The 18,653-nt window shown below is 41.3% G+C and overlaps 1 protein-coding gene across 1 annotated transcript; it reads left to right on the top strand.

Annotated features, from left to right (window-relative positions):
• The first annotated feature begins 8,969 nt into the window (after positions 1–8,969).
• Positions 8,970–11,826, top strand: LOC143024373 (uncharacterized). Its single transcript, XM_076183169.1, has 3 exons — positions 8,970–9,784; positions 9,949–10,106; positions 10,744–11,826. Exons 1-3 carry the CDS (start codon positions 9,694–9,696, stop codon positions 10,867–10,869), a joined length of 375 nt encoding a protein of 124 aa, XP_076039284.1. The 5' UTR covers positions 8,970–9,693; the 3' UTR covers positions 10,870–11,826.
• The last annotated feature ends 6,827 nt before the right edge of the window (positions 11,827–18,653 follow it).

The following is an 18,653-nucleotide window of genomic DNA, read 5'->3' as shown; positions in this document are numbered from 1 at the left end:
ACGCGTCAAACGTGTGTATGTGTGTGTGTGCGCGCGCGTGTGTATACGTATGTATGTGCGTGTGTGTGTGTGTGTGCGCGCGCGGGTGTGTGTATACGTATGCATGTGTGTGCGCGTGTATACGTATGTAAGTGTGTGCGTGCGTGTTTATACGTGTGTATGTGTGTGTGTGCGCGCGTGTGTATACGTATGTATGTATGTGTGTCAGTTCGTACACACGTTCATGTGTACGTGTGTATGTATATATGTGTGCATGCATACCTGCTTCTCTTCCTATCCCTGCCTCTCTCTTCCTATCCCACCCTGGCGGCTCACCTCAAGAACAGGAGCCGCATCCCCCCCGCCCCCCCCAGCCTGAATCCCCAGAGAACAGAGTGAAAGGACGGGATCACTCTCCCACACCAACGAACGACCTACACACACAATCTCAGAGCTAACTAGCTCCTGCCGTCTAGTCCAAAACTTTATTTTCTCCCTAAACTCTTGCGAGCCCCACCCCCCACCCCCTCCATCCCCTAATTGTGTTCATGCGACCATCATTATCCCCCTCCCCGCTTACGTCAACATATATATATATATATATATATATATATATGTATACATATGTATATATATATATATATGTGGGTGTGTGTATGTATATATCTCTGTATATATACATATATATATATATATATATATATATATGTGTGTGTGTGTGTGTGTGTGTGTGTGTGTGTGTGTGTGTGTGTGTGTGTGTGTGTGTGTGTGTAGTTTACATGCGTGTGTGTAAAGTTACAACAAATGGATTAACTCGTTCCGCCGCAAGGTCTTGAACCCCTGGATGTGTCACTGCTTATCACAGAGAAAGGACGTTACCATTGTACCATACTTGATCGTACAAAAGGATATATTTGGACACTTCTTTTGTACGATCAAGTGTGGTGCGATTGTAACGTCCTTGCTTAGTAATAAGCAGCCGCACATCCAAGGGTTTGAATCTCAGCAGCGTGGTTTGTCTAGTTCGATGTCCATGACAGATGATATGAACACATACAATGGAATATATATTTACCGTTGTAGGTAGCACCATTGATTATGAAGAGTGGTATGAAACATTAATAATAGAACATTCTCATCGCGCGGGTACGGTTTTGGTAAGAGAATGATGAAAAAAAAGAGAGTGAGACAAGTAGAAAGAGAAACATTTTTCGGAAGCACTCACGCATAACGGTTGATCCACGGGTGGTTCATTCGCCTATCCCGCCAAGAGTGTTCCCCAGATTTCAGGGTCACCCATAACGGTGGTTGTTAAGTTCCGTATAAGTCCAGCAGATGGAAGCACAAAATGTAATAGTGTTTTCCACTGACCATGTCACCTTCCCGAATGCTTGTAGGTAGAGGAACTAGACTGAAGAATGAAAGGAAGGAATAAATATGTGTGCGGCAGTACAGCTCCCAATAGCTTCTTATAACCGCTGACATGCTTAAATCGTATTATTTAATTACTTACATTACTTAAGTATTGGACTAGTATTCCCACCATTTGCTAACTCCACGTGTTTTCATTCAAGTGAAGCAGAAAAAGACGAGAAAGGTTTTCAGCGTTCGAATATCATAAAAGGCGTGTTTACAATGTCACCATTTCTAAGCATATTTTTACCTTTTTATTCTTCTAGGTTGGCGCTGAATGTAAAACATCTGTCGAAAGAGCAGCACAGGACACCTATACAAGTTAATTTTTTAAAAGGACCCTACAATGTGCCTTTACATTTTTTAAGTCTCACCATTCTGATGATTTATATGTCAGCTGCTCCATGGAGAAATTAGTATCCCAAACAGGACTGAGATAAATCCCAAATCCAAAACATTATTATACGGACTCGCTACCATTTCTTTTATCATATGTAATAGATTTAAACCCAATTTGCTGCTTCCCCACAAGAGTACTTTGAGCCTTCCCTCTTGAGTGTAACTACAGTACTTTGAAAATCAAAACTATCTAATGTTACCGGAATATGTATTTAGTACTTACCAAAGTCAATAGTTGCTAAATAAAATGTGCAAAAAAATCTTCCTTTTTCACCTATTGCAAATTGAAATTACATATCCTATTCCAAAAACGTCGTCTGCTTCAGCCATTCTCGTAAAACCCTCTCGTGGCGCCATCTATTCCGCAGTGATGCCATGAGTTTTGTTCATTCTTCACACATTGTCATTTTGTTTGATGAATTATGATCGTGTCGACTGCTGCAGACTATATTAATGTTTTGAATTGTGAAAAAACACCAAGGAAAATAAACGATTAGGAAGAAAAGAACAGGAGAAAAGAAGAGGAGAATAATAATATATTTACAACATATTGAACTCAGAGACAAATTCAGAAGAAAGTTCACGATAACCGCCCAGCATCAATGATATTATTCACAGGAGGCTAAACTCTCTTACAATAGTACTAAGTGGCCTTTTTCAATATGCAAAACAAAATATAAGGTGTATTGTTTTTAGACATTTTGATCAAATTCATCAGTATTGGAAGGACTCACACACACCCCGCGTTCCGGATAAGTGTGTATCTATATCTGGCAATTGTCTGACGATTTTATCAAGGTGGCGAGATCCGTACGGCTGTAGAGTTGAAGGACAAAGTTCCAGGGCAGCTGGATCAAATGACGACAGTCATAAAGAAAATGCTAGATTTTTTGGCTACCCCCCTTGTAAGGGGGAAAAAGCCTTGGTATATGTATGTATGTATGTAAAAAGTACACTGCAAGAACCTTGTAGGGAGAAAATCAGGCTTAGGATAGGCCTAACAAGACCATTTGCAAAGTTAGATTTATTAATTCTGTTCATGTTAGTGGCGGTGTTCACTTCACCGAGTCCTGAAACTTCGAACTGCGTTACTTGGAATCAGCCCTGCTGGAAATTTGTTAAATTCGCTATTTTATTTTCTATTTTGTGTTTTGGTAAAATTATGCCCTGATAGTTTAAGCTTGTTGTCTCTTGGCCAATTTGTATTTAGTGGGGGAAAATTTTAAGTTTTGCCAGGTTATTTTTCCACCCTTCCGAGTCCCTACGTTTTGAAAAGAAGCTGACGATCTCGATTGGAACTGAGTGACTCCTGATGTAAGGTCCTCACCCATAAGACACTCGTATTTGAATATTTCTATGTGCCATGACCTGCTACTCCGCCATTGCTGGTCCTCAGATGAGAAAGGAGGAGTTTTGCAACAGGCCTAGCTGGCTAGCTACCAATGTAAACAAAAGAGTCTCAAGATTTCAAGCAGAACTCGACTCGGTCAGTTGACAAACTGAGAATCATGATTTGTGCCCAGACATATTTAGTCAATCTTTCTTAAATGTTTTTCCCCTTATACATTTTGGTATTCCGTATGTTTCTAATTTTGTGAATACCCTCCATGGGTTATTGACTGAATAAGTTTTATGAAGTCAGTATTATATGGACTTTAGTGACATCACTACGTAGAAGTCAGTATTCATTTAAGATTAGAGACTAGCCTCCTCTCCTTCACCACCTCTATGACGTCACCTTTTCGGGGTGATGTTGTCCCCAAGGACTGAGGCGCGCTTTATCGCCAACGAAATGCTAAATGCTATTTTGTGAATAGTTGTAAAAGACCTGGCTTATTTACCTTTAACTTGGCTTCGTAAAATTCTGCTATAATTTTGACTGTAGCGTTTTTACTGTATTCATTCTACTTTTTATCTGTTATAATTGAAATTAATTTGCATTTTAATGTCATTCTTTAATCTAATGATTTTAATATATGTCCCCCATTTCAGACACTTTGTATTCCCCGATGAATTTTTTATCCACCCATTGCGAACGCGAGACTCTTCCGTTGTTTTCTACGACGCTGTCTGAATTAATTTGTTCATAAGTGTCACATTCTTCATACATGGTCAAACAACGTCGTCTCTTTGTTAGATCTTTGTCTGCTCCTTCCCACTCTCTCATGGTTCGCCTTTTTGTTTTGAATCGAATGTCTGCAGATGGAATGTGAATGCTTTACCTACTGTTCTTACTATTGGAGTTATGTTGCTGTCTTCCTTCAAGATTGTATGTAACCTCCTGCGGGCCTTCTTAGTTTTTTGATGATTTGTTGGTCGTAATTTCATTATCTTGTTTCACTGTTTACATTCGACATTCACAATTTCCAACCCTTTATGCGTAGTATACACACACAAGCATAATTCAAACAAAAGCACGACTACACATACACACATCGACGTAATTTTTTTCTCTTGCTGAAATTAATTTAATTTATAACTTTCCTACTGCAATTTTTCATTTCAGTTTACCTACTACTTAAAGTCTTTCCAATTTTTCTGTCTTTCCCTACAACTAAGCCTCCTACTCCCTTTCCAATTTTGTTGGTTGAGGTTATTGCTGAATAAATAAACCTAAAGCAACCTCAAAGATACAGATATTGACTTCAGCCTCCAACTCCAAGTGTCCTGCCCACCCCTTCTGAGCCACACATCACGCAATAAATATCCCTAAGAATCACCCGGTGGCAATAGCCCTCTTCCATACACAACTATCATTTCATTTTCATGCAGACACCTCTTCCCCTCCTACAACTACCAATCCCGTGCGAGCGGGTGGTCTTTTCTAGGTAGTCCATTGTCCAATCTGGGTTCAACCGTTGTCTTTGTAACACCGTGCCTGTAGCCACACGAACACTCAAATCCAGACCAGCCAGACAATCAAAGAATTCACGAAAGCGAAAAAGAATAAGGAAGACTACAACAAATTCAGTATCCACAAAATTCCATGCAAAGAATGTAGCAAGTCCCACACCGGCGAAACATGATAAAGCCAGCATACGTAAACATCGCAACGATGTGCGAAACAAGACCATCAACGACTGTCACACAACGAGACAACAACAACTACCGAATGGATCATGCTGAATCGATATCACGCGAAACCGACAAGATAAAAAGAAAATGTCTAGAAGCTGCAATTATCCAAAGTTCAAACACTGTAGAACTAAACAGAAACTTTCGATATTGCACCCCCCCCCTTTTAATTCATTTAATTCCTGTAGTTAAAAAGATTTTAAGTGACCCCCCCCGCAAGATACCCTGTATTAGCGTCCCATCCTTATCTATCCCGGGAGGTATAAATAGTTCAGAGGTCTCATTCTACTCCATTGTACTTTTAATGAAAGTTTCATCCTCTTATGGTGTCTACTCTGATCATTTTCACTTCCTATGCAGATCTTATCATCGTGCTATAAATTTCGTGCATCACTACGTATTTTAGCAGCACACATTTCATTCTTTTTTCTTTTTTATTATACTTCTAATTATAGTTTTCATTATCATTTTATTGTCAAAATCATTGTTATTGTTGTTTTGAGACAAATCATGACGAAGCATGACCTCAGCATGTATTAGAAAAAGCCGAAGAGGTGCTTCGAAATTATCGTATGCAATTACTATTCTGACAGCGTTTTAAACGGATGGATCGCGTTTGTCAAATAGGCAGGTCAGGGCGGCGCTGGTGCAGCTCGCTCGTGTGGTCAACGCAGCTGGGGCGTTGGTGAACGAGCTCAGACCCTAATTACCTAATTGCGTTTCTTATATATTCCTCACCGTTTTCTTGGTGGACAATGTTATGCTTTGTTCTACAGTGCCACGATTCACGTCTGAGGTTAATTGCATATTCTGGTCGATTCCACAGCTTACGTACTGGTGTGCTTTCATGTTTTAATTATGGAGAGGACTTGTCCAGATGATGCTATTTCTATGCTTAGGGTAGCCTATTGAGTCCAGCGTGCAATCCTTTGGATCGTGCCTAAGAAAATCCAGTTTAGTTCTGAACGTTCGATGACATCCGTAGCAGACAAACTGAGCACCCCGAACTTGTTTACATCTTCAGCGATAGTGTTCCCGGCTTTATTTTAGGTCTGCTCTGAGATGCAGAATGCCATTTCTAACCAATCACGGGTCTAAATCTTTGTTGGGATGGTCTTGATGCCACTCGTGTCCATCTACCGACCACTTTTTTCTTCTGCATTAACTGGTGAGAGAACATCTGCCTGGTCGGGATGGAGGAGAGGTGAGTGCTGGTTATCCTCATTGCCCCTGCTAAGGAGAATACCAGTGTTTGCGGTCGTGTTTGTTTATTTTTCTGTCTCTTTATTTGCATTTTATGCAAAAATTGTGGACGAGTTTTTTCCTGGTGGAGTATGGCCTAAGTAGCACACCATTAGCGATTCGATTAGCAGCTGATTCGGAACCAGGAAAGTTTTAACTTGAAATGAGCTGCCTTGGTGAAGGTGTGCGTTCTCTGAAAACTTCTTTATTTGTGATATAAATATTCCTCTTCGATTTCTGAAAGGGAAGGCCCCGAGGGATGTTCTGTGTCGTCTGTGCACTCTCCATGTTTCTCATTTGTATAATAGGATGGAAATTATGACAGATATGTAGATATCAGTCTTGGTTCTAGATTTGATGTCCCTGTTTAGAAATCCGATTTTTTTTTAGTTTCCCAAAGCATCTGTTGTCAACCTGTAGGCCCTATGGTCTCTGGTAGTCTCCTTCATTCTTATGTTTTTATGGAGTCGACTCATCCTGTCGTGGTCTATTGATTCTTTGATGAATTACTTCATTAAGAATGTTTTGTCTTTTAGTTGAAGACCATTTTTATATAAAAAAACACGAAATTCCGCGACAGTCTGTGACCACTCGACGTTGAACATATGTTTGCCAACATTCACCTTGATATCCACTCTTCAGTATGCATCAGGCGTTCTGTTCTGCAAGTTCTGTAGCTCTTCAGGAGAGCGGGCAACCACTGCGGCATCATTTGCATACTGTTGGTTCCTCACTATAATAGTGCTCGTTTTTGTTCATACTGCCAAGCGACGGCGATTACATTTTTTTTTAATCATTGCCACTGCACTGAACCAGATGCAACAAGGCACTCGACAAACAATGCTGATCCCTTTTAACTTCAATTATTCCTCCGTCCTACTACGCTATTAAAGTAGTGTAACAAAAATACATTGAAAAGTACCGAAGTACCGGTTCGAGCCTGACCTACAGCATCCCCAGTAACGTTTTCTTCCACCTCCAGAGGGTGACTTCGGACACTGAACGGTAAGAACTAATAAATGAATAGATAGATGACTAAACAACTAAATGAATAGATGGATAAATAAATAAGTAAATAAATCAGTTGAAGTAGGTTAATGAACAGATGAATTAATAAATGAATAAACAAATAATAAGAAACGTAATTCCCACACATTGCTTTCCGTGTAAAATTATAGAGGGACATGTAGGTACCCTAGTGCTCAAGGCTACTGGATTAAAACATTTATTAGGGCTTGTCACTCCGCCAAGTAGAAATTCCTTAATTTGGGCCATGGGTGACAAGTACAACAACCCCCCCCCCCCTGCTTCACATCAACAGTTCGGGGCCAGGTCCCACAGGAAAAACCCAGGAAGTGGTGTCCTCACGAATTACACATTCGCAAATCTTAGGGGATCCCCGATTTTGGCAAGATAACAGGCGGGAAATGTCGGTCGACCATAACAAGAGGCTCTCCCAGGTCGGTGCAGCCCGCACTCCAATACTGGTACCACTCTTTGCCAAAACAGGATCATAAGAAGTGTGCTCTTGGGAGTTCTAAACTCACGTTGGAATTAAGATGAGTGATATTTCCGATATATATATATTTTTTTTTTCACGCAAGGGGTTTCTCTGAGCTGAAGAAAATCATCCAGCGTTAGCCAGAACAAAATGATCAAGCGCGTCAAATTTTCTATCGTATGCAGAAAAAGGGTGAAAGAAAATTCTGTTGAAAATCTTTTCTCGTTCTTCTAGTGGGGGTGATTCGGCAGTTATTGCATTGTGCCGTGTCACCTCCATTCTTATAAATTGTGACCAAATTTGCATTTTTTATGTGCGGGAGGGGGAGGGGACATACTTTGCAAACTGGCAGACAGAAAAGAGTAAGTGATAATTGGTTAAAGAGAAAAAAAAATCTTCTCCGTTTTTGTTCACTTCTGCTGCTGACTTCTCAAACCTTTCGTCGTGGTATCGTCGTTCTCGAAGCTGAATAAATTCGCTTGACATTAGCTAGAATCAAATGAGTGTAGTACGTCTCTACATCGAAGGCATGCATGGATTCCTTCATGGTAAATGTTCAGAAGTCCTTCATGTTCAGCTGAACACGAACGGCCGAAGCAACGTCCAGTGTTCTTATCATTGGCAACACTGTCATACTGAAGTGACCGGCAACACTGTCATACTGAAGTGACCGTCATGGAGGCGGTGAAGGAACGAGATCAAAGGATGGAAGCAGCGGAACGGAAGGGCAGCAGAAATCAAAGGTGATTAGCATTTAATTGGAGGTCAGTCTCCAGTTACAAAAGAATGCTGAGTGACTGGTCCGTAGAGATTTCACTGACGTCTCTAAAATAAATGACTACTTACAACTTACAGTCAGTGTTCCCTGTGGGAGTTTCAGGCCGAGTGCGTTTGATAGATGAAATAAACAAAGAAAAATAGTGTAGCGCCTGCCATAGCAAAACCTGCAAAGCACAAGGTGTGTCAATTCATGCGAGTGTTCTTTAGAGAATTCTACGAGTCCGTGCCTGCCTTCCACCAGAGGTGGATCAAACGCGCAATTACAATTGCGCCGTTTTTTTTACAGGTTATCTCGAGAACAGGTCTTCCCGGCCCGTCCAGCGGGCCGGCCGCATCGAGCGCTCCTCCGATCAGTTCTTTCGCCCTGATGTGACTTACACGTTTGTTAAAGGTCCATAACCCCCCCCTCTCTCTCTCTCTCTCTCTCTCTCTCTCTCTCTCTCTCTCTCTCTCTCTCTCTCTCTCTCTCTCTCTCTCTCTCTCTCTCTCTCTCTCTCTCTCTCTCTCTCTCTCCTTAACCATTGAAAGGTTATTTGCACAATTCAAACTCACATAAAATGATAAACGTAGAAACAAAAATAGAATCCTCTGACTACTCCACCATGACTACCAATAGCAGCATCGTGGTTAGCGCCAAACGATGCTCTTCAGTTTACGTGAGGACGAACCACAGCATGAACATGGAGTCGACCGATCGAGACCCACTTTAGAAGCAGTGCGTTTCGAAAGCCCGGCGGTTCCGCTCAGCTGAGGATCGTGGACGCAAGCTTGAACGTGGCCTACGTTGACCGGGAGGGACGCCGCGCCGCCGCGCCGTTCATTCCGGAACCCGCCCTCCTCGGCCGGATCAAATCTGAAACGAATAAAGTGACGTCGTGGGGATGAAGAGCCTTGCAAGATCGAGGACCGGATCGGCATTCACACGATATTCACCAAGACGGAAAAACTGAAGAAGAAGTCAGTGGAGAAGAGGAAGACGATGAAGAAGAGGAAGAGGTACAACAAAAGTCCAGTGCGACCGGAACCGGACTCCGGTGTCACATTCCATCCGGTCTCGCACTTCAGAATGACGAAGGTGTCTGTGTGAATGTGTGCCCTGAGCCCTGAGCTCTTAAATGGATCTAAAAACCGTCGAGGATCACGCCGCAGTGAGCTCCTGTCCAAAGAATTAGTGGGCGCTTCAAGAGAATCTCGGAAGCAACCCGGACATCACGATCAAGCGTGTTGACCTCTAATGTCACTTGTCCTCACACGAGAGCACCTCACAAGACTTGGCAACTGTCGCCACGAACTTGGATACTTGTATGGCAATGTCAAAACCCCTAGGCCAAATGTTTTGCCACTCTTCTGGCGTCATACATGGAAGACACATTACGGGCACCTTCTCTGGCTGCAGTAGGAGGCTTAGTTTCCAGTCTCTCTTCACGTCGAGTCTCTCTTCACAAATGTTCATGTGGATGTAACCATTAGTTACATTGTGTACAGGGTCTCTGTGGATTTATTGATCTACTTATGCATAGAGTTCCTGTGAATTTGATGATGTGTTTCATTGTGTACAGAGTGTAACGTGATGTGCCGACCCAAAGACGAAGATCCCCGAATCTGCTTGAACCCTGCGCTGAGGAAGCTCCTTTTCAAAGACTCCAGGCACGGGCATCCTACGTGCCTTTGCCTGAGAATTTCGACACTTTTGTGCCACTTAGTGTCAGTGATACAAGTAAGTTAGCTATCAGTATTATCGCCGATTTAATCAACTATTAATCAATGGGTGTCACTGAGTCTTTATCTATGTATTTTTTGTGGTAATAATGTTGAATAAGACGTCAGAAGTGGGCAAATGCCCAACCCGTTATTTGTTCACCTTCGGGATTTCAACCATTGCATTGATTGGGAGGGTGCTCAAGTAATGGTTAAAAGTAATTCACAATTGAATAGAAATATCATAAAGTCCAGTCGGATCAAGAATACATTTATTAACAATTTAGATTAAAGTCAAGGAGTGTATAGCTTGGATAACTTTGTTATTTACAAATTTGTTGCCCAAACTCTTGATGACCGAAAACCGTTGGTCACGGGCAGGGATCCACCTTCCACTCTATATGTAATCTCTTCTTTGTAGCTGTGTGTGTGTATATATATATATATATATATATATATATATATATATATATATATATATATATAACACAGGAACCATTTATATTTATATATATATATATATAAATGTGTATATATATACATATACATATATATATATATATATATATATATATATATATATATATATATACACATGTATACACAGACATTTTACCGAATTCGTTGCTCCTTTCACCACACGATTTTTATTTAAGGAGCTGATCCGTGCTGAATCGAAAAGTCGACTCATGAAGACGATTTTCGCTCCCGAAGTCAAACATCAGCTAAAGCCAGGGAATCGCCTCGTGCGGGTTGGCAGCTGCCGCCGGCCGCCGCATTGATAGGATCAGGTTGATTCCCCAGCGAGGCGTCCATTCTCCAGGGGCACAAGAGGATAATTATGGTCGTAAAGATCGGCGCGGTGCCTGCGGTGAATGCACACCTTGCATAGTAATAATGCTTCATTCGGAGGGGGGGGGGGCGGAGGTGCGCCAGACCGGTGTGTAGTAGCGCACCGCGCCCGCGATCCTAATTCCGGGGAGTTTTCGTAATTTCCACGTGAGGGAGGTGTTCATTCTCACCTTCGTCTTTTCTAGAACCTCCCCCAACTCCCCGTCATCTTCCTTGCCGGAAGATGGTGGTATAGACATATTTCTTGAAGACATGGACTTGACACTTAGAAATAAATCTGGCAACTCGTAAAAACACATAAACGTGAGCCTTTATTAATGGAAACGGTGTGAAGCTACTGAGGCTGTTTAAGAGCGTTGAAAAGAAAAAAAGAAAGGTCGTAGGGTTTCGGCCGAGAGTTGGGCGCACTCGGCACGTGTGTGTGTTGCACAATCGCAAAGGAACAACGCCAATTCACTCCGCGGATTCGCGGGTCGAGTGACCTGCGGACGGCTGAGCCAGCGAGCGAGCAAGCGAGAGTGTACAGCATACGAGCGACGACGCAATCCGCCACACTTCACACGCACAGTTCACACACACACACACACGCACACACACACACACACACACACACACACACACACACACACACACACACACACACACACACACACACACACACACACACACACACACACACACACACACACACACACACACATACTTGCCGGTATAGTGGTACCGTGGTCGCCTCCTAACTCAGAGGTCTGAGGTCGATCCTTGCCCAGAGTCGAAAAGTATTACAACGCTGCAAGATGGAACCCCACTTTGTTGGGCAAAGCTGTGTGTGTGTGTATTTAAGCTCACAGTATAATTCATAAATCGAACTATGTATGAGCACTGAACTCTCATCCAGTTATGTAATAGTTGTCGATCACTAATTCAACACGTGATCGAGAAGGATGGCGGTGTATCACACACACACACACACACACACACACACACACACACACACACACACACACATATATATATGTATATATATATATATACATATATATATGTATATATATATATACATATATATATATATATATATATATATATATATATATATATATATATATATATATATATATATATAAGACAGAAGGTGAAGAGACGAGATTGAGAAGTTTGCAGGAGTGACGTGACAAAGGTTGGCGCCGTCGTGTGTGGACTCAGGAGGGATGATTTGATTGATTGTTAGAAACAAGTCATATTTGACTAGAAATATAATAGAATCCAGTCTGATTAAAGATACATTTGTCAACAACTTAAATTTAAGTCAAGGAATGTACAAACGTGATCATTTTATTGCTAAACAAGTGATAGTGTCCCAAACATCCGCTACCGCGAACAGTATAGGTTAACCACTTTGTAAATATACTTTTTTTTTTTTCGAACGTCGGAATAAATTGGCAAACGTCGAGTCCAGCGTATACTTTCTTCCATAAATGGTTCCTGGGCTCCAGCTATTTACTAATATCAGACATACTTATGTACGTATATTCATTGTATGTACCCTGAGGATGTTTAAATAGACGAAAGCGCTCGGTCATAATTTTATTATTTTCCCCGTTGGTTTTTCTACATATTTAGAATCACGAGTTCATGTGATTTCTCATGCATGTGAATATATATATATATATATATATATATATATATATATATATATATATATATATATATATATATATATATACACGCACACGTTGTAACCCTTAGTTGTTGGCAAACAGTACACCACCCAGGAACCTGTCCCTGCAATCTTTTCCGTGCGATGACTCAAGCCAATGTTGGCTCCTTGAGTGAAGACAGAGAGACTTGGGCAGATACCGACACCGTCTTTCCTCTCCAATCCACCCCTTCCTCTTCACCTGAATGAAATCGCCTAAACCAGAACGAAAAACAAAGCCGTCATTTGCCATTTTAAAGGTGTAGAAAGCAAACACGTCTTCGACGCTTTTTCCTTTCTTTCCTTTTACGATCCCTCGTGTAATACATTTTGAAGGCAGGCAGTCATTACGTGCATGTGTGGGGACCTTGCGATAACCTTACGACCCAAAGTCCCGTGGCATTCTATTATAATTGAAGACTACCCAAAGAAAAGAGCTTTTCGCTTCTAAATTCTACGAACCCTCCTCTCTGCTACCGTCTGGAAAAAAAAAAAAACTCTTCCGCCACCTCCATGTTTCCATCTCTTCGGCGCCATCTTGTTCCCAGGGATAGAGGCGCTGGTTGTAAAAGACGAAGTTCAATCTGCGAAGACAGTTGTGAATATATGGGAGGCATTCTGGTGGAGTGGTCATGCGTCGTCCCCTTCATGCAGTCGATGGGTTGAGCCAGCGGTTCTCAACGTGTGGTATACGGACCCCCTGGTGGACCATAAAGTGTCCTCGTTGGGACCATAGACCGAAAACTAGCGGTAGTTAGCGGATGCCCAACAATATAATGCACTGTTACCCGCCCAGCAGAAGTTCCTTGTTTTCGGTTATGCGCACGCTGGAAGAACACGTGACTGACGAGAAGCGTGACGACAACAAAATAACCGGCTGTGTTGTACGCTGTGGCTAAATGCAAGTCACATTCTCCATTTCACGCACAACAACACCTTTTCATAGGGTCGTTGGTCACGTTTCCATGAAAAAGGGATTAAAAAACGACGTAGATTGTGAGGTTCTTGTACGTCGTTGGTAACATTTAAGAAATGCTGTAGCCAACTTCGCTTCGAGAGTGAGGTTAGGAATATATCTAGTTCTTCATGAAAGCATTTCTTCAAATGTACATCAGTTATACTCTTACCCCAATGATGATGGCTAGTTATTGGGTATTACATCGCAGGTAAATTAATTCCTGGGAGACAATTATCCTCAATTACGGGTGAAAAGGGTTTTGGAAGGCCATCAGGAAGTTGCCCGAACCAGGTAACTTACCTGGTCTGCTGGAAGGCCTTTCCGAGGATGATGTACAATAAGGTGTCCCAAGAAAATGCACTCTCTCTTTGGAATGTTTCGTAACGTTGTCGAATCCATGGGTTCCCGAAATCAGCTGTGTATGGAAAATGGTGGTCATCAGTTTGAAATTAAAGAAACGTTTCTCCCTCCCACCCCCGCAGCCTAATCTAGTCCCCCTTGCGTGTTCGCACAGGTTCATATAGATGACCACATTTTTTTGGTTCTAGACACAGCTGATAACACAGATCAATGGGTTCGACAGCGTTACAAAACATTTCACTGTGATTACATTTTTGGGACACCCCGGATACTCTCTGCTTCCTTGTACAGCTCTGACGTCGAAATGTTGTGTACAAAGGTCCCATTCTCAATTGGTGTTTACTCTGCCATAAATGTATTCGTTGTGCTTCCCTTTGCATTTTATAGTTCTTCTGTTAACGATATTTGAGTGTTTTGTCACCCAACGCACCTTCGTAACAAGATCGCACCGAAAATATTGAGTTAAGAAGGTGGTAAGGGAGAGATACTGAAGGAAGAATAACACAAGTTAAAAGTATCCTGCTTTTTTTTTTTTTTTTTTTTTTTTTTTTTTTTTTTTTTTTTTTTTTTTTTTTTTTTTTTTTTTTTTTTTTTTTTTTTTTTTTTTTTGCAGAGACTACCCTCCACTCGTAAGATTGCTGCCCCTGGTCCGTAGGGATGTCACACAAGTCCCTAAAATACAAATTTTTATCAAATTTATGCAGCCTTTCGCACACTCGGTTTCCTGCAAACGGTCTGAATGCAGTGGAACACTTAATAAATTTTTCTGGTAACTACCAGACGACTCCAGTCACTTGAAGACCAGTCCTCGACCAACCTCCCCAGGCTGGTGTCCTCCCAGGGCGCTCGCCAAAATGAAGTTTGCCACTATACTAATGCCCGTCCTTTCGGAACCTTTCACTAGCCCATGCGGACGCTATCAATCGTTAGGACGGAGACATTTTACCTGTAAACTTCATCTGGCTTATCGCGTTCCCCTCTTTACGCCCTTGCGTGAATAAAATGTATGCTTAGACATTTTATTATGATTCCTGTCATCTATTGTCATGCCATATGTTGTATAGGTATGTAATCTATAACCTATTTCGTATAATGTGTATACGTGTCTTCGCTGTTGCTACGCGCTTCGAATCGTCGCGTCGCTACGATGAATTCAGGAACCCAAAACGTATTCAACACTGGCGGGAAGATGGCGCTCGCCCGTTGACTGGACCCACAACGTAAACTACGTATTGGTGTGCGGTCAGGTCTAGATTCCATACTCGCTAGTAGATGACGTCACGGGATCATATGCAAGGATGTATACGTCATCAGTTCCTGTGCAAGTAAAATGAGGGAACACCTTGTAGTATGTCTTGAAAAGGGAGATTTCACCATGTTTCCACATAAAAAACTCAATACAGCTAGATTGCCACAAAATGAGAGGTATGAAACTATCACCAAATATTGTGTCATGTCTATCGTCCTGGAAAACTGATGATAGAGTGCAGCTCTTGTAAACAGTGGTATCATAACAACTGTGTAAATCTGTCTGTGCATGATGTCAGGGAAATGTGCACAGATGACACTTGAGAATTGTGCTGCAAATAAAAATAAAGTGTTTTTACCAGTAGAGATTTTCCACCTACATGTATAGGCCTACATGTATTTTAATTGTGCTGCTGTAAATAAGAATAAGTGATTTTCCACATACATGTATTTTAATATTGAGATTTTCCACATACATGTATTTTAATATTGTTCTGCTGTAAATAAAAATAAGACCATTTTTATATAAAAAAAAATTCAAGTCTCTTGTCTTTTCCTAGCAGTTCAAACTTTTTTAATGTAAAAAACGTCCACCCAGTAATAGTAATATATTTATATATTATATAATTCATCATTCCACGTGAATTTTTTTTTTATAAAGTTTTGATATTTTAATTTTCTTCCATAAAAGAAGCTTGAAGTCTAATATTGCGTTTTATTTGGGCCTCTGAATGTCTTCCGTCACATCGGACTTCGGAAACTTCCGAAAATACCCGACATTGCCCGAAGTGATAACAACACAAAAACGTGACGTCATCTACTAGCGAGTATGGAATCTAGACCTGACAAGATGAAGAAAACGGGGTTACATGAAGAACTGTCACCCCAGAATGCTCTCATGAAGAATCCCTGAAGACCTGAGACCTAAAGAATTGTCACCCCAGTACGCCGAATATCAACAGTGAAATTAAGATTAGCTTAGGTTGAATGATGGTTATGCTTACTGTCACCAACATATACAACCGAAGGTTCGTAAAACCAGGAGGCCCACATGAATATTTATCACTCTAGGATAGTCTACATGAAGAATTGTCACCCAGTTGAACCCTGGGGTGACGATTCTTCATGTGATCCACAAAACGTTGAGACGACTATATAACGCGGACCGGACAAGAGATAGAAAGAAAATACGAGAGCAGCGACAAGAGAAAGCCGAGAGAAGAGACAAGCAGAAGAAGCAGACGCCCACGGTTCATCTGAAAATGACGTAGAACTTCTCTTCATCGTGGTTAGGGCAACTCAACTAGACAAGTCCTTTCGACCTCTTCGATTGCACTAAACAATCCCAACTACTGAAACCCGTGTATGGCATCTTCAAGCTAAGGTACAAGTCTTCGCTATCTGAGTTATTTCGTATATCATTTCAACGACTACTAGAAAAATAAGTACGTCTTTCTGCCCTCTTTTTCGGTGCCAGTTAACTACTACACGCCACCTAACATTCAAAGTGTTCCCCAACAATCAGAAGAATTCTCTACCAGAGGTTATCGCGCATCTGCCTCTCACCAAACTGATTATTTGTTCCCAAGGCCTCAAGAACGTTCCAGACGATTTTACGTTGGAGCATCTTCTATTTACCTTAAATAAGACTTAGCAATCCGCATCTTCGGGCCCTGCTTATATTTAGATAACCTGGTAACTGTTTAAATACTCATTTACGATTCATGTGAAATATGTCATATTTTTTATGCTTTGATGATATTTAAGATTTTCGTGTACTAATAGCTACTCTATGCGTTACGTTGTTTCACTTTTGTGGGTTTCTACGTGGTATATCCCGTGTGCTTCGAATGTGTTTTTGTCGCTCTCCCCTCTCTACGCCCTAGGTTGGCGATTTGGTAGCAGGCCAGAGGAGAGTCACGAACATATTGTGCCTTTTTAAATATCATCTACAAATAGCAGTATATTGAGACTATAACTCCTTTATGATATTTTTATTTGATGTGTTGCATTTATTGACATTTTTATTAGTGTAGAGTGCGGGAGTGCTGCACTAAGATTTTCAGATACTAAACTTTTGTATGGTTATCTCCTGGACGCAGTCTTAACCCAGACTCAAAACTGAAACAAGCGACTTAGACTGCTAGAGTGCACAACTTGCCCACTGGACTCAGACTGACTTCCCTTTGCTTGTCTGTAAAGGGTAAATCTCCTCTAGGATGAACTTAGTCGTCCTTAGCATTAACGATTGGCTAACTTCATTTTCTTTGTATAATATGTTGACCAATGGCATAAGGGCCTAGAACAGGGGTTCTTAACCCTTTTTCTCCAATTCCCCACTTTTTAGTGAGCCAACTCTCCATTTCCCACCACAGCATCGGTCTTTGACAAATTCGATTTTAACCCATGCAGTATTTAGTACGTAAATAAACTCTTTGCTTTTTTGTGCCATTTTACGGCCCTTAATTTTTGTTTGCACGAAATGTGACAACAAGAAAACACCAGAGAGAAAAAAAAAACATCGATTAAAAAAAAAAAAAGAAAAAACAGTGGTTCTTCTGTCCGACCGGTCATTCCCCACTTGGCAACTCCGCCATTCCCCACCAGTGAGGAATTCCCCACAGGTTAAGAACCAGTGGCCTAGAAGCACGGTGACAAGGCCACTCGGGACATTTGGCCCTGGTCGGATAGACCCTTATTCACTGAGGGTCGGCGAGGTCATGACATACATTTAGCTTCCAGATAAGAGAAGTCTTACTCCTACAGGTTCTAATTTTGTTATCGGGTTATGCTCGTCTTGAGTAGTGGCCCACGCGCGCAACGGCATCATCGCCATTGCATGCAACGTGGCGATGTTTCGTTATCAAACCATGTCACCACATTTTTACATATGTAAATAATCATTAGTTTTAATAGTTTGATTAACCTACCTGACAATTCTCTAAACCTTTCGTGTGAACTGCTCCAGGCCACACTATGTATATGTATATATATATATATATATATATATATATATATATATATATATATATATATATATATATATATATATATATATATATTCTGTGGCGCGATCAGCCTAGCACCTAGGTTGGTCGTGACAGTTTACATGTAGCATGTGGCAGACTCATCGAGGAACCGCAAACATTTTGTAAATGAATACGACAGTAATTTAGTCTGCTGGGCCTGGTGTTTGGCAAAAGAGATTATATCTCCTTTCATATAATTTTTATTTTATGTGTTGGATTTTTTATATTTATTAGTCGGAGTAGAGTGTGTGTATACGGGAGGCTAACCAAATGGATTTTTAACATCACCTTCCTGTTGCGTATATTGCTGTCTACCGATTTGGCTGATGCAATGCAACTTGGTTCAACTCCAACTGAACTTGACTTCCGCCCGCCTGCCTCAACCAAACCCACGGAGGGGCGAGGGTCCTTCTCCTCCTCCTC

Source organism: Oratosquilla oratoria, chromosome 4 (assembly GCF_046742065.1).
Source record: "Oratosquilla oratoria isolate Oo_2021 chromosome 4, ASM4674206v1, whole genome shotgun sequence".
In the NCBI taxonomy this organism is placed as follows: Eukaryota; Metazoa; Arthropoda; class Malacostraca; order Stomatopoda; family Squillidae; genus Oratosquilla; species Oratosquilla oratoria.
This window is presented reverse-complemented; position numbering and strand designations above follow the sequence as displayed.

Coding starts and splice junctions, on each gene's coding strand:
- LOC143024373 (XM_076183169.1), top strand. CDS start 9,694: ATGGCAATGTCAAAACCCCTAGGCCAAATGTTTTGCCACTCTTCTGGC. Junction 9,785..9,948: donor GGGCACCTTCTCTGGCTGCA/GTAGGAGGCTTA, acceptor CATTGTGTACAG/AGTGTAACGTGATGTGCCGA. Junction 10,107..10,743: donor ACTTAGTGTCAGTGATACAA/GTAAGTTAGCTA, acceptor TTTTTATTTAAG/GAGCTGATCCGTGCTGAATC.